This window comes from Phoxinus phoxinus (assembly GCF_949152265.1).
Source record: "Phoxinus phoxinus genome assembly, chromosome: 23".
Classification (NCBI taxonomy): Eukaryota; Metazoa; Chordata; class Actinopteri; order Cypriniformes; family Leuciscidae; genus Phoxinus; species Phoxinus phoxinus.
The window spans coordinates 21696530-21711694 of NC_136898.1; the positions used below are offsets into that span (position 1 = coordinate 21696530).

General features: G+C 36.5%; 1 protein-coding gene across 17 annotated transcripts in view; it reads left to right on the top strand.

The window, feature by feature from the left end:
• tjp2a (tight junction protein 2a (zona occludens 2)) overlaps positions 1-15165 on the top strand; it is a 42568-nt gene that overhangs the window by 6360 nt on the left and 21043 nt on the right. For 6 of the 17 annotated variants that reach the window (XM_079599747.1, XM_079599748.1, XM_079599731.1 and 3 more), the window contains exons 1-2: positions 5406-5722; positions 8434-8566. The exons of 3 other annotated variants lie outside the window; for them this stretch is intronic. In XM_079599747.1, the coding sequence (XP_079455873.1) occupies positions 5616-5722; positions 8434-8566 (240 nt within the window). In that variant the 5' untranslated portion in view covers positions 5406-5615. Of the gene's footprint in view, positions 1-5405; positions 5723-8433; positions 8567-12575; positions 12792-15165 lie in introns of those variants that run through there. 8 more of the 17 variants (XM_079599738.1, XM_079599737.1, XM_079599743.1 and 5 more) reach the window with 3 other exon arrangements.

Consider the following 15165-nt stretch of genomic DNA (forward strand, 5'->3'; position numbering starts at 1 on the left):
AAATTTTAATCTTAACCGTTCTATTTCATCAGATACGATCTGTAAACAGGGCTTTAAGTGTAAAATACCGAACTTGTCCTTTAACAAAACATTAAAAAAATTATATTGTATAAATTATATTTTTTAGCAAGTTTTTGAAAATGACACCGTTATTGTCTCCATGTAAATGACAAAAACACGAATTTGTGAAAACGGTGACGTTACATGTTCAGTCTATAGGCACGTAGTGTTTCTTTACAAAGTGATATCGCCATCTACTGGCCTGGCATGAATAATACAGCACTTTTTGTGTTTTTCGTGGATCCGTGTTAACTGGGATCGCTTTTGACAACGTTGTCATCTGTACGTGAAAAATGCAAAGGAAAAACTTTTCTGTGTTTAATACTGTATCGTTGTTGTGTAAACGAGTTAAACGCAGCACCCCCATCCCTTCACATCTGTGTCTCCCTCATCTAACCCACCTGTACAAAATGTGGTTTGAAAACCCCTTATGTAAATTATACCATATCTTCATATTTCATGAAAAAAAAAGAGAGTAGTTTGCATCACTGGATATTACTGTTGGTCGCTGAATAGGGCTGTAAACGATTAATCGCGATTAATCGAATCCAAAATAAAAGTTTGTTTACATAATAAATGTGCGTGTACTGTGTGTATAATTATTTTGTATATATAAATACACACACATGCTTGTATATATTTAAGAAATATTTGCATGTATATACTGTATATGTAAGGAATAATTGACGACAGGCCGTTGAATTATTAGAAAAATAATGCACACCCAAGGTGGTAATGCAGTCTAATATAATTTTTCTAATAATTCAACGGCTTGAAGTCAATTATTCCGCTTATACTACAGTTACCACACCTCGCTCGAAACATTGATCAATGATGTATTTCAAGACGTTTGTAAAGCTTTTTGTCATTAAAATGCTCTTGTATGTGGGACTAATTTCTTACGCAAGCCTCCGTTGCTAATTCCAAAATGTAATTTTAGAGTTAGTAACGGAGGTTTGAGCCGCTGATAGCAGACTAATGCCCCCAGCACACTTAACGATTGGTTGACACATTATCTGACTGTTTCCATCGACTGCAGCAGATTGATCAGTCATAACATAAGTATCAAATTACATTCATAACCGGCCTTAAAGTGTGTCCCCGGCTTTATGCAGTTATTAATGAGAGAGAGAGATTGCAATAATGAGACAGAAAAGCATGTGCGTGAATATTATTATTTATTAATTAATTCAATTCGTTTTAATTCGTTCATTCTTTTTTCTTAGTATTGACAGATGACAGTAAGAGACTAGCCTAATAAATGAAACGCAAGGCCCTTTTAACAAGTAGGCCTATCAATAATTATTTATTTGTTATTATCTGCACAAAAAACACGTGCTGCAGGACTATCCATTTATTTAGCCTATATTCAGTTTAATTTTCTATTGATTATAGATAGGACTATATACTTTATTTATTCAAATTAAACTGCATGTTTCCATTGATTGTGAAGTTAGACATTGAAAATCGCAGATCAAGCGCATGGGGCTGCATGTTTTTTCTTGTTATGAATTGTATCCTATTTTCCGTTATTGCAGTTGACTACGCGCAGTGATATGGAACTGTAATGCGGTCAAGACCTGCCGGAACTACTTTAGCCGTGCGGTTCCCTGAAAATAATGCACACCTTACAACGTTCATCAACCAATCAGATTCAAGCATTCAACGGCCCTGTAGTATAAAGATTTATATATAATTTATATTATATATAAATATTTAATTCATTTTTTCTTAAATATATACATGCACGTGTGAATTTATATATACAAAATAATTATACACACAGTACACCCACATTTATTATGTACACAAACTTTTATTTTGGATTTGATTAATCGCGATTAATCGTTTACAGCCCTATCGCTGAACATTTATATGATAAAACAGTTGTCAAGTCAAATATTAAATGTTCTGCTATTTACAGTTTTGCTATGCACTCTTCCATTTTCTAAAACGCATCGTGTTGGAAACCGCACTCTTCTTCAGTAAACAGTAAGACCCGCCGCCTTTGATTTGATCTCAATCATTTGGACATTGACGAGCGCTATTACGACCCCGGTTAAACGGTTCTCTAAACTGCTGTAGTGTAGAAGGAGTTGCAGGTGTATTCGCTATTTTGGTGTGTAATGTGAGCATAATGGGAGTGGTTGTTCTGTGACTGTGGAGACATGTCTGTGTGTGTGAGTTTCATGGACAGGTTTCAGCATGTAATGCTGACTTTATATAGTTATTCAGCTGTCGGTTTTGTTAATATTGAAAGGTGCTTAAGACTCATGTTTCTTTCTATGCTGGATTGCTATAATACTTTTTATTGGTTAATCAAACAAAAAAAAATCTTCAGATAGCATTTACACGTGGCAACTTGTTTTATGATCACATAATATCTTTTTTTATTCATAGAAGTACCGTTCCTTTCAAAACATCAAGATATTTGAGAAGATATGTGAATGAAACCTTGAATCCGGGCAGTTCTGCAACCTCCTGTCTACTTGACTACATTTTATTCATTTCTTTTGAATAAAACATGTATTTATTAACAATATTATTAAATATTAATTAGGGATGCACCGGAATAAAAAAAAATCTGGTCCGAGAGACCGAAAACTCAGGATGGCCTTGGGCCGAAAACCAAAAATAAATAATAAATTAAAAAGTCAATTAATCATTCAAACTTATTTAATAATCAACACTCATATCTAAAACTGAGTTTTGCACACTTTTAAATTACACATAGGGGCAGTTTTTAATATCAACCTTTTAATAACTGAATTGTTTCTAATTTTGTTGGTGAAATAAAATAGTATTTTTAATGACAATAAACTGTAATTCAAATATACATTAAATAATGAAGACCTCACTAACAGGTTAAGTAAAATCATAATGAATATGTAATAGCCTAGTGCATATATTAAGAAATATGCTCTTCTCTAAAGTTATTTTCCTAGATATCGAATGAGTTTATACACATTGAAAAGCTTTCTTGAGGTAAATTGTATAACCTACAATCTGTTTTATTGACATCTTTGCCCGGTTGAAAGACGGATTGAGCGATTACATGAGACAGGATAAATTTGAGTAAGTTCAGTTGTAATGTATCTTTTAAGATACCTTCTGATGTTCATTCATGAGGAGATGAGATGATCGGTTCAGCTGCCGCTTGAAATGAGACGCTACAGCCATTCGTCACGGCGTATTAAAGAGCTCCAAAACAACATTTATTGATTGAATTTCATAAGAATTTGAAAGTTGAGACTTCGCTTCATATTAAAGGTAACAAAGCACAAAGCTGTTTGCGATTATTGGATAACTGGCACGCTACAAATGTTGAGTGAGGTTTTGTTCACGCATCAACAGAAAACGGCACAGACTAAAAGATTTTATATTTAAGGCGAGACACGCGTCACACGGCAGGCAAAAACATCTTATTGAAAACAAATAGCTCAAAATTGAAACGATGTCTTCTTTCAGACTTGTGGTGAAAAAAAAGTCCAAAATACACATTTAGTTATTTTACTACACTTTGTCTATTTGCATCTGCAGATATCTCCTAAATTCAACAAAAGTTGGCGTTCTTCTGAATCAACGCGCTGCTCCGCGATCTCTCTCTGCTTCCTTTAATCACGCACACCGTTAGAAAGCTCTCTCTCTCCTGTACAATGCTGTCGGATCCAAATATGGTAATTTCCTTTTTATCAGCAACCAATCGTGAAAGTACAATGGGCATTTAACTCTAAAAGGGAAATCTCATTGGTTGATGGCAATTTCTGACACCGTGATTGGTTCATATGCATCACGTGACGCGCTCTGACATTTAGATGTGTGTTTTTGACTGTTTTTCTGTTCAGTTGAAGGCCATAAATGCTGTGTTCATAAGTTTTGATGTAATTTAGGTGGTTTTTATTGTTGTTGCTAATGATTTGATAAGATATTGTGCCTGTAAATAGTTTTCCACTAAAAAAAAAGTATGATTTTTTACATTACAATTCTTGAAATGCTTTTTTCTCAAAATGAGTTTTGTCATTCTCCAGTGACACATCTCAGCCTATGTAGCACCGATGTACACCAAACTTTCCAGTTATACACTTAGCAGTATTCTGAAGATATGTTCAGAGGGATTTGTTAATAAATCATTCTTGGCCTGATTTATGTGACATTTTAATCAAAAAAATATGGCGAAAATCGATTTTTTTTTTATTTCCTAGGTAATGAAAGCATATATCCTGAAATCCCTCTGAACATCTTCTTTCATCTTGTGTGTTACACCTGGCTTTATCATATGTTCAGATCTATCTACCGAAAATATATGCAAAAGTGTGCATATTTAATTAGATAATGCCTAATTTGCATAATTAAACATACAAATTTCAAAAACTTGTAATACATGTTTCTTAATGAACTTGTGTAAGTAATCAACTGAGGAAGCTTCATGGTGATTTCTATTATTTAAAAATTGTACCCTATTCACCTGTAGTGTCTCGCCTTAAGAAACCATATCATTACCGATTAAAATCGAGAGATTAATACTGTCAATCTAAAGCTAGAGTTGTTTAACAGTTGTGGCTGTTTTGTGCATGCCATTGGAGAAGTGCTAATTAAACGTGTTTCACTCATTGATTTTGCCCTTTCAAAACGGTTTTGGAAAACGTTTTTCGGTAGCTGATATTTCAGTGCATACCTAATATTAATAATTAATAATTAAGTTTTTAGATTAAAGATTTAGAATCTAATTTACAGTGGCTTTTTGTTTTGACATTTTTTGTTTTGTTTTGACTTTTATCGTGTTAAGGCAACTCAGGCCATTTTCCGCTAGTCTGCCATGTTCAAACAGAACGTATGTTTGTACCCAAACCTAAAAATAGACAATTTTCATCATCGGGGCTTTTGGTGATTTGGAAGAGTTGGAGTGTGGAGGGGATTTTAGAGCCCCGGCACTTTAACAGCGCAATCTCCTCCGACCCATAATCCACTGTTCAAAACACTTGGATGATAATGCCATCGCACACTGGGTGGAGGAGAAGCCCGGTTGCTCCGTCCCTCCAACCTGCTGGAAATCTTCTCTAGGGTGGTGTCTGTTTATGAGTGGACAAATCTTGAACATATGCACACGTGTGCGTGTGTTGGTGGATGGGTGATAATGGGTGGAGGCTAAACCAGCAGCGCCTGAGGGATTACAGAGCAACGGGCCAGGGTGCATCCATGATCTGTCACGGCTTAGTACCACAATTATCCCCCCTCACAACGTTTTCATTAGTCTAATGTTTGAGATCTCTAGAATTATGTAATAGTGACGCTCTGCCCAACGTGGTTGTCGTATTCTCTCTCTTTTCCCTCCTCTCATCCTACGAGGAGAACGAAATGGGCATCTACGAGATTCCACAGACCAAGAGTCTCTGTAATGTAGATAGTGTGCAGAATGACGCTTTACTGGTTTGAATGGGATTTTATGCAGCTTTGTCAGTGATGTAGTGACGCTATCGTTGGCAAACAAAGAGGTTAGATGTTACCGAGAGCCTCTCTAGATCGAAGGAACTGAGGAGAACCAGAGAACTTTTAAAATGAAGTACAAGAAATTCATCACCATCATGCAAGCGGCCATCGGGGTCGCGCCGCTCAACAAGCAGGAGCTGTTACCAGCCGGCCGGAGGTTGTGGAGACCCTCGGGGTGAGTTATGTGGAAGATACTATAGGAAGAAGATGGTGTAATTTTGTGTTAATGCTAATTATCGGATGTGTTCGAGTATATATTGTGGCTCATTCTGTATCATCATAGCTGCTCTATGTGCCAATTCTCCGCAAATGACTGTTATTACTGAACAACACGAATACTATCAGAGCAAATCAGTTTTGCTCAACCACTGAATTATGGGTGGTGCTTATTAAACGCCTACCCAAAGTATTAAACTTGACACATAGCTCTCCTCGCACCATTTCTGCTAGATACCTCAAATATCAGTGCATCCCTAATGATTGGCAAATGAAGTTTAACTGATCGAGGAGAGCTGTGCTATTTCTTATGACTGAACTCGAAAGTCACGGTTCAATACATCGTGATACAACATGATCATATTATAATTAGGGATACACCGATACACTTTTTCCAGCCAATACAATACTTTTATTGTTAGTACTTTCAGATTCTTAGTACAGATACCTGTATTTTCATTGCATTTTTAATTTGTAAAAATATTGGGCAGAGAAACCAAAACAATATGAATCAAATTAGTTGGCTTAGTAAATAGACTTTTTCCAAGTTATCTTCATGCCTAATTACGCCTGTTAAAATGTATTGTAGGACCTACTGTTACTTTCACTGTTAATATTATTGCTCTATCATATTTTATCTTTAATTGAATAGCACAGTGAATATTTAGCGCTGCTCCTGCAGGGCTCAACCAGTCAAGAGCAGCGAGTGATTTTATCTGTCTTTTGTTGTTAGATTAACATTGAGGACAAAATTTGAGGATTTCTTTTCAACTGTTTACATTTACTTAAAGGGGTCATGAACTGGCCTTTTTAATGTTGTTATATTGTTGTCTGAGGTCCACCTATGACATTCGCTTGGTTTTTACATTTAAAAACATCAAAATTAATAAGTAATAGGCTATTTTCTACCCTGGTTTTGAGCTTAGCTCCTGAAACGCTGGGTTTTTATGGCGTGCCGCATTGAAGACTTGGAAGTAAACGCCCACTGCTATGATTGGATAACAGTTTTGCATATTATAATGAGTGAATCGGTGGGCGGGGCTAAACAGGCGGTGTTGAAGTAGCCGTTGATCTTCTGCGGAGGTGGTGTTTGAGACCCTTTGACCCTTTGATCCCACTTTGAAAAACCTGTCGTTCGCTGGGCCTGGTGTCAATAAAAGCTTTTATTGGACTAACAATGAAGTTTTCAGTTCAGAAACTTACAGGATATTCTTATAGTATGATGACCTCTTATATGTCAAAAGACATATTTTTAAGACATATCCGACTATGTTTCACTAGGATACTTTCCTATACGAGCATTTAGACATAATTTTGTGTGAATTTGTCAGTTTGAGCACAAGACATGAAAGAGAAGATTGAATAGGCTATCCGGATGTTTGCACACAGAAAACTTTTTGAAAATGTCATGATTACTGTACCATCTTCCTGTAATAATGTAGGGAACCAACCACTCGTTATACATAAATCATGTAACCGTTCATGTTTTTACTTGCACATATGATTTAGTTTTAATTAAATGACTCATGTGTGCTAAGTAAACGATCAGCAATGAGCATCTCTCTCTCTCTCTCTCTCTCTCTCTCTCTCTCTCTCTCTCTCTCTCTCTCTCTCTCTCTCTCTCTCTCTCTCTCTCTCTCTCTCTCTCTCTCTCTCTCTCTCTCTCTCTCTCTCTCTCTCTCTCGATCATCAGTTAACGTTAGTAATATCTCCTCTTTTTTACTTTCTTTGCTATTGCCATATGTCACCGATACATTTACTTCATAGGCATCCTTCTCTCTGATATCCATTGTGCTCTCTGTTTGCTCTGTGGTTGGTGTTTCTTTGTCACAAGCCCTGTACTGTACACATGCTGCCTAGTATCGGTTGTTGGTATCAGAGCATTTTAACGAGTACGAGTACACAAGCGCAGTATCGGCCCACCAAACATGCAAAACACTCACTAAAAAACTAAAACCAGTCATTTTGGTTTAACTTTGGACAATGTATTTGCTCTGACAGATGTAAGCTCAAGACTATCAATGAGACGAAAAGCTGTCAAGCCAAATCAAAAATCAGTGGCAAGTTTTGTCAGGCAATGTAATTCAGAAATCTAGTTATCTTTTAAACATTTAATAAGCTTTATTAGCTAAACCAGTCCCTTGAACCTGAGGACTCATTACTGCAACAATAGTTAGTCTATTACTCCAGGTTACATGAACACGTTTGAGCAGATCACACATCTTGCCAAGGAGATCAAGTGTACTCCGTTCAGAGCAGGTGCTTACTCTTAGTTTGTGAATTACAACAGCCTCTTTATAGCACTTTTGTTAAACTAGGCTGTGTATTTTCTTGTCAGGTTAAGCTAAAACAACAAAACAAACTGCATGGTCAGGTATAATTGCAGGGTTCGACATTTTATTTACATGCACACACACTAACATTTAGTAAACATGTTTTAGCTATTAACAGACCAACCAGATCAACTTTCAAATAAGCACTTTACTGCATATCCTGACTTTCTCTGCTGCATTATTGTGGTTATGTGACTAGGACTAGCAAAATTGTAGTTCATTCCCAGTTTTACTTAAAATTCTGCCTAGATGTAGCTAATTTCACAATAAATATTTGTTGTTGACATTCAGTGTGTGTGTGATAAGTGTTATTAACCAAAACAATGTCTTGTTACAGTGACCAGTCGAACCAAATAGAGTTATTCCGATCAAGCCGCTCCAACAGGAAAAGGATTTCCTTGACCTACGAAGCTCAATATTTGTGTCTGCGACGCCTCTCTGCTCCAAGCTACCCAGCCCTTTTACAGCAGGTATTGAACTTTACAAACGTTCCTCATGTAAACATTGCAATTAGGGCTGTCACTAGCGATTATTTTGGTAACTGCATAATCGGGCAATTAGTTTAATTGGTAATCGCATCATATTTTTTGTGGTAATAAAAACAGACCCAACCGTAAGTGAGCAATAGCTTTTAAAAAAACTTAGTCCCCCTGTAGTCAATAATTCTATTCCTTAAGAATCGTTGATCACCAAAATGTCACATATTTATGACATTCTTCATGCCTTAAAATAGCTTGAGTGTAACTCTACACCCTTGCCTCATTTAGTATACGCGGTTCTTTGAATATGCAAATGAGTCCCGCCTCCACTCACTCACACCAGCTCAGAGATCCACTGGTTGACGATCACACGTTGATCTGACGTCAGAAACACCAGCGATTGCAAACCGTGTTTTTGAGACTGTCTTTGGTTCACTGCAGTTTTAAGGAGAAAATATTCAGCAATGCTGTTGACTTATGCTTTAAGACAAACCAAGTGCAAATTCATATTAAAAACACCACATAAACATATAAACAACATTTAAAAATGTAATTTTCACCACAGGGGGACTTTAAAGTACATGTATAACAACGAGGCAATATGAATTGGTTCAAAAGCAAGTAATCGTATGGTTTTATTGAACAACACTGTTAAAAATATATAATGTATATAATGTTGCTGTCAGGCGGAAACCCTTGTATCTCCATATTTGGTCATAAATCATAACTTTTGGTCACCTTTACATCCGTCTGTGGGTTTTGCAAATATTTGACCAATGAAAATTATGAAAAAGAGTTTGTGTCTAAACCTTGTAACTCCGTTGGCTCCTCAAACTGTCATTAAGTCCTCATAACTCCTCCCTTCCTCTATCATGAATAAAGTGCTGCACACAGTTTGGACCGTCTCTGCTTGTTCTAATGACGAAGAAAACACGTCCCATGTCAATTTGCTGATCAAAAAACTGAAGCAATTTCATTAGGGAAGAAAAGACTATCGCAACTTTAGTTTCATGATGACTTCAAGACTATCTTTCCTGTGTTAAAGGGGTGATGAACTAAGAAATCAAATTTTCCTTGAGCTTGTTTTGACATATAAGAGGTCATCATACTATAAGAATATCCTGTAAGTTTCAGAACTGAAAACTTCCTTGTTAGTCCAATAAAAGCTTTTATTGACACCAGGCCCAGCGAACGACAGGTTTTTCAAAGTGGGATCTATGAGGTCAAAGGGTCTCAAACACCACCTCCGCAGAAGATCAACGGCTACTTCAACACCGCCTGTTTAGCCCCGCCCACCGATTCGATTATAAACTCATTATAATATGCAAAACTGTTATCCAATCATAGCAGTGGGCGTTTACTTCCAAGTCTTCAATGCGGCACGCCCATACAAACCCATTTCAGGAGCTAGGCTCAAAACCAGGGTAGAAAATAGCCTATTACTTCTTCATTTTGATGTTTTTAAATATAAAAACCAAGCAAACGTCATAAGTTGACCTCAGACAACAATATAACAACATTAACAAACCCAGTTCATGACCCCTTTAATGCATTTCATATTCATTCAGGAAGTTGCACCAAACACAAATCTGCTATTAAATGTCTAATTTGACATTTATAATTTGATGTGCTTGACAAGATTACTCAAGCATATCCTCCCCGTCACATAAAATATGCAGAAACAAGGTTTAGGTTTTTCCAGTGTTTGTAGAAAAGTTATATCATTGACTTTTGAATGCTTATGATAGGAGCCCATAACCTTGTTTTACGAATATTAAATACATTTTGATTCCATGGAGTCTTTTAAATGCGTGTGTGTGTGTGATTACCATATTTATGCAACAAGTTGTGATAGTCTTTTCTTCTCTGTTGTGACGTATATCGGCTTGTCGGACAGGTGTGGACAGGTGTGGTGACAGATCCAAGGGGGTAATCCATCAGCCGGAAACCGAAGCTTGCCCGCTAGCAAGCCGTCACCTGCTGTTAGCATTCCATTGACTCCCATTCATTTTGGCGTCACTTTGACAGCGAATAACTTTACATCTGAGGCGTTTAAAGACTCCATTTGTCCATTATTTATTTCTAAAGAAACACGACAATGTATAAAAGGCTCCATTTCCTTGTTTCTTACGTTATGGCCCCGTAGAAGCAGTTTTTGTAAAAATAGGCTAACGATTGCGTCATAACCACATGACTCTCTGTCGCACAGTCGAGAAATTACCGTATAGACCGGCGGAGAAGCTCACAGGCAATCGGGGGGACGTGGAGGCATAAAGTCTGATAAAGTCAAGGGAGAAGCCCATAGAGAGTCATAAAGTTGATCCTGCTGCTAGCTCATGGACAGCTAATACTCACGCTCTCCGTCTCTGCGAGATCCGGAAGGGAATGATTCAGATTTCTCTCGGCACAGCTACTAGAAGACCTACAGCTGTCAGACACGTTGCTCACGTCACATCTATGTCGTCAAGCTCAGTTTGATCCTGCGCAGTTGACCCAGCCATCAGGATGTGAGCGCTTCTAATTGACTTCACTTTTCTCCGTTGAAACCTATGGGGTCGCTGTGTCCAGTTTATATACGGTCTATGGACAGATCAGGCCCTGCTCTCTGTTAGGAGCGATCCCATTGGCTCAAATGGCTTTTATTAGGTACTTTCTGTAGCGCCTGATTACAATTCCTACAAAATCATGTTATGATACATGCTGCTTAAACTACGTTATAATGAGGATTAATGTCTGTATTAGTAAGCTTATGCACTAGCTTACCCGATTTCGAGGGAGGACCCGGTTTGTCATGACACTGAAAGGAAAAAAAAAAAAGTAGGCTGGGACTTGATTTTGTCCGTGGGGAATTGATTGGATGGTTGTTGTTTGCTATTGGTGGATCTCATGTAACAGGATGTTGTCCCGCTCACGTGCCAGTAGACACGTCATCAGAGAAGAGATGCTGCAAGAGGGAGGGGAAGTTATTTTAATTAAAGATTATGAGGAATGAATAAAAAAAATAAAAAAAAGATGTGCACGGATGAATCATTTATAATAAATACTGTTATTCCATAAAAATAAGAATTGTCTATTTTTATTTCATGGTGATTTTAAAGTAATTCAAATTGCAGCATTGCACTGAATGCAGAACTTTGTAATACTATGGTACGTTTTTGTCTAGTGTGGTCACTCTTTTTTTTTTTTATGTGAAGATGTTACATATTAACAGTCACAGTCTTTGGTAGCGACTTTGTAGCAAAAATATAAATCAGGTTCTCCCACTTGGCTCCATTTACATTATGTGCTTGAGTGTTTAATACTTTAGGAAAGCCATAGCCTAATCTTTCCTAATAAGTTGTGCATTGGCTCTTTATTTTCATGAATCCATTTCAGAGACTTGGAAAATAAGAAAACACTTGAAATTTGTCGTTAATGGCACGGAAGAACAACTATAACTTTATAATAACTAAGCAAATTACGCTAATCTTTACCGCCACGTGAACGCGCTTTCAGTAAATTACGATTCGGGCAAGACTAAAATCGCCGGAAGGCTTCGGTAATGATTACCTTACACTACATCTCCATGTAACACTATCCCCTTCCGAGTTGGGTTTTGGGAAGTTTGGAATTCCAAACGTTTTAGCCATTTGGTTAGATTATCATCTCAAAGCAAATAGTAGCCTAACGTCCTACTGTGGGGAAGACTTAACTTTTGAATACATTACGTGATTACGTGTCTGGAAGCGGTTGCTAAGCAAAGCCAGCACGGCCTAATTTATATTCATGAGCAAAGCCTCCGTCGATAATGTGCAAATACAGTCGATAGATAAGGGTTTTTTGGAACCGTCCATTCTACCTCGTCGGGCACGCAATGAAAGAAATGCAACATCGTTGCTTAATTCCTCAAAACACGTGTAAGCACGGCAAGATAAAGTTAATATAGAAATAGATAATAGTCGCATATTCAATTGAGGTTCAAATACGCTGGCTATCATCACCGCCCCCCTCGTGATGTATTGGTACGGTCGGGATTTACAGTACAATAGTTTGAATGTTTTACGCGCCCGTGTTGTCGCTATTCAGAGGTTATTAACTTTGTTTTATTCACAGCCCATGCTCCTTTTAAACTCATTATTTTAAGTAAACCGAGTTTAGCATCAGTGCAGTTTGCGAGATGCCCGTTGTTATGGAGAGGCGGCTCTTTCGGAGCAGAAAGGTTATGGACTATTATCATGTGAGTAGGCTAACTTTACTGTTTAAACTCCTTCAGTTCGCTTATTTTTAATTTCACTTGAACTTGAACTTAAACTCAGTCTTTCGCTGAGCTGCACAGTTGCTCGTGTTACTGTATCCACCTGCTTTCTTCAGTAGCGATGACCATAATGTATCTAAACTTCAATGTAACGATAAAATGTATCATCAGTTTGTGTTTAGTACAGCAGCGTTTATATAAGTGTATGATGAATCAGATTTATGATGGCACAAGCGACACTTAACGAATAAAAGATGCAATCAAATGTTTAAATAGACAAATTATTTGTTTATCGTCAAAAAAGTATAAAGTACTACAACCGTTTTTTATTAGTTCAACATTAATTAAGTCAAGGACTAGTTCAATTAATATTTTGTTTGTATTTTGTGTATAAGCAGCTTTAGGGAACATGCTTTAGGGAAAATATTCATCATTATTTTATTTAATATGTAGGAAAAAATGAATTGAGACATTTTTAAATGGTCACCAGCAGAGGGACCACCACACCAGTTTTACATAAGCATCATAATCTCACAATCTGCAACACTTCAAAATATAGAATTATATGCTAGTTTATTGTTTGGTTAATATGCATCTAAAAGTAATTGTAGGTCATTTTCTTGTTCATTAGTCCTTATTTTACACCAAACTGAAAAGAAAATTGCCCCAAAAATCTTTAAAAACAAATCTCCTTCCATATTTACACTTGCTGTACCCAGACCTGTATTGGATTCATGCTTTTTATGTAACTTTCCTCGTGTGTCTGTTATGCATCGTTTGAATTGAGACTTTATATTTCAGCAGAAACTTGGACTGAAAGCTGTCGTTCACTGATTTCAGCTCTTTTGAAGGGTCGCAGACAGACAGCTAAAGCTGCTTATCTATAATGCAGAGGGAGTTGTGTCTGCACACATTGTGCCGGTTCTGTCTCAGCAGAACAACAGTGTATTCCCCTCAGTGTGCTTTCTGATGGCTCACAACTGCATACCTCGCTTGATTGAACTGTTTATGCTTTAGAATGTAATCTACAGTGTCTATAAAAAGTATACACCCTATAAGATTATGTAGGCCTATTTAAATTGAAGATTTTGGCTTTTGTCCTCCTGTCTTGTTTTTTTTTGCTGCACAGTACCGTCCTGCCGGTGTGTTTCCGTCACCATTACACTACTCTGTAGGATTGGTTTTCCCAGTGTGTAATATGCCGTGTTTTGATAGTGCCAGACAGTATCACACATCAGAGATAATTTTTTTTTGTCATAATGTTCCTCCAAATTGTTGACTTTCACATGTTTTGAAGGGAGTTGTGAATATCTTCTTGTCATCTTTCTGCACATGTCAGATTTTTTTAAGGTTGTCTTGTGGCTCTTCCAGCACACAGTCCCACTTGTTTTGTTGCATGGTCAGTTTTGGAAGATTGTCGGTTCTGAGCAGGTTCACATTGTTTAATTTTTTTTTTTATAGATGTAATCATTTCTTCGCCTTGTTCTGCTGACCTTTTCAAAAATCTGCTGAAATGCTCATTGGTCACAAAAACATGAGCTGGTTTTTGATTGGAAATTGCAGTGCTTTCATTCTTAGTTCACACTGGCTGACTTTGGTATTTATTTGGCTTGGAGAACTTAGATGGATACTTGTGCATGTCTACATTTATTTTTATATACATATATATATATATATATATATATATATATATATATATATATATATATATAATTGAGAGGTTTTAATATTTTGATTTTAATTGACCAATATTTACACTTGTTAATTTTTAAACTTATGGACTTTATAGGTTTTTTGTTGATGAGAATTTTTTGATTCCAGTATTATTCAATTCTGCAATCCTATCTAATTTATTTAATGCAATATATTCATAATGTGAAGTGTTAAGTTTTTGCTTTTCAAATTTAAGTGTTTGCTTAAAGAGAAGTGGAGATATCATAACTTGGTGGATTGATCTCATAATGTTCTATAATTACGAGACCGTATCTCTACAAGTTGTTTTTAAAAGAAATGAATGCATTATACAGCAAGGATGCATTAATCAAAAATGACCGTAAATACTTCAATAATGTTACAATAGATTTATATGTCATATAAATGCTGTTCTTTTTAACTTTCGGTCCATTGAAGAATCCTGAAAAAAAAAATGTTTCATGGTTTCCACGAAAATATGAAGCAGCAGAACTGTTTTCAACACTGATAATAATCAGAAATGTTTCTTGAGCATCAAATCATCATATCAGAATGATTTCTGAAGGATCATGTGACACTGAGACTGGAGTATGATGCATACTTGTGCATGTCTAGTCTACATTTTTATATATATATATATATATATATATATATATATATATAT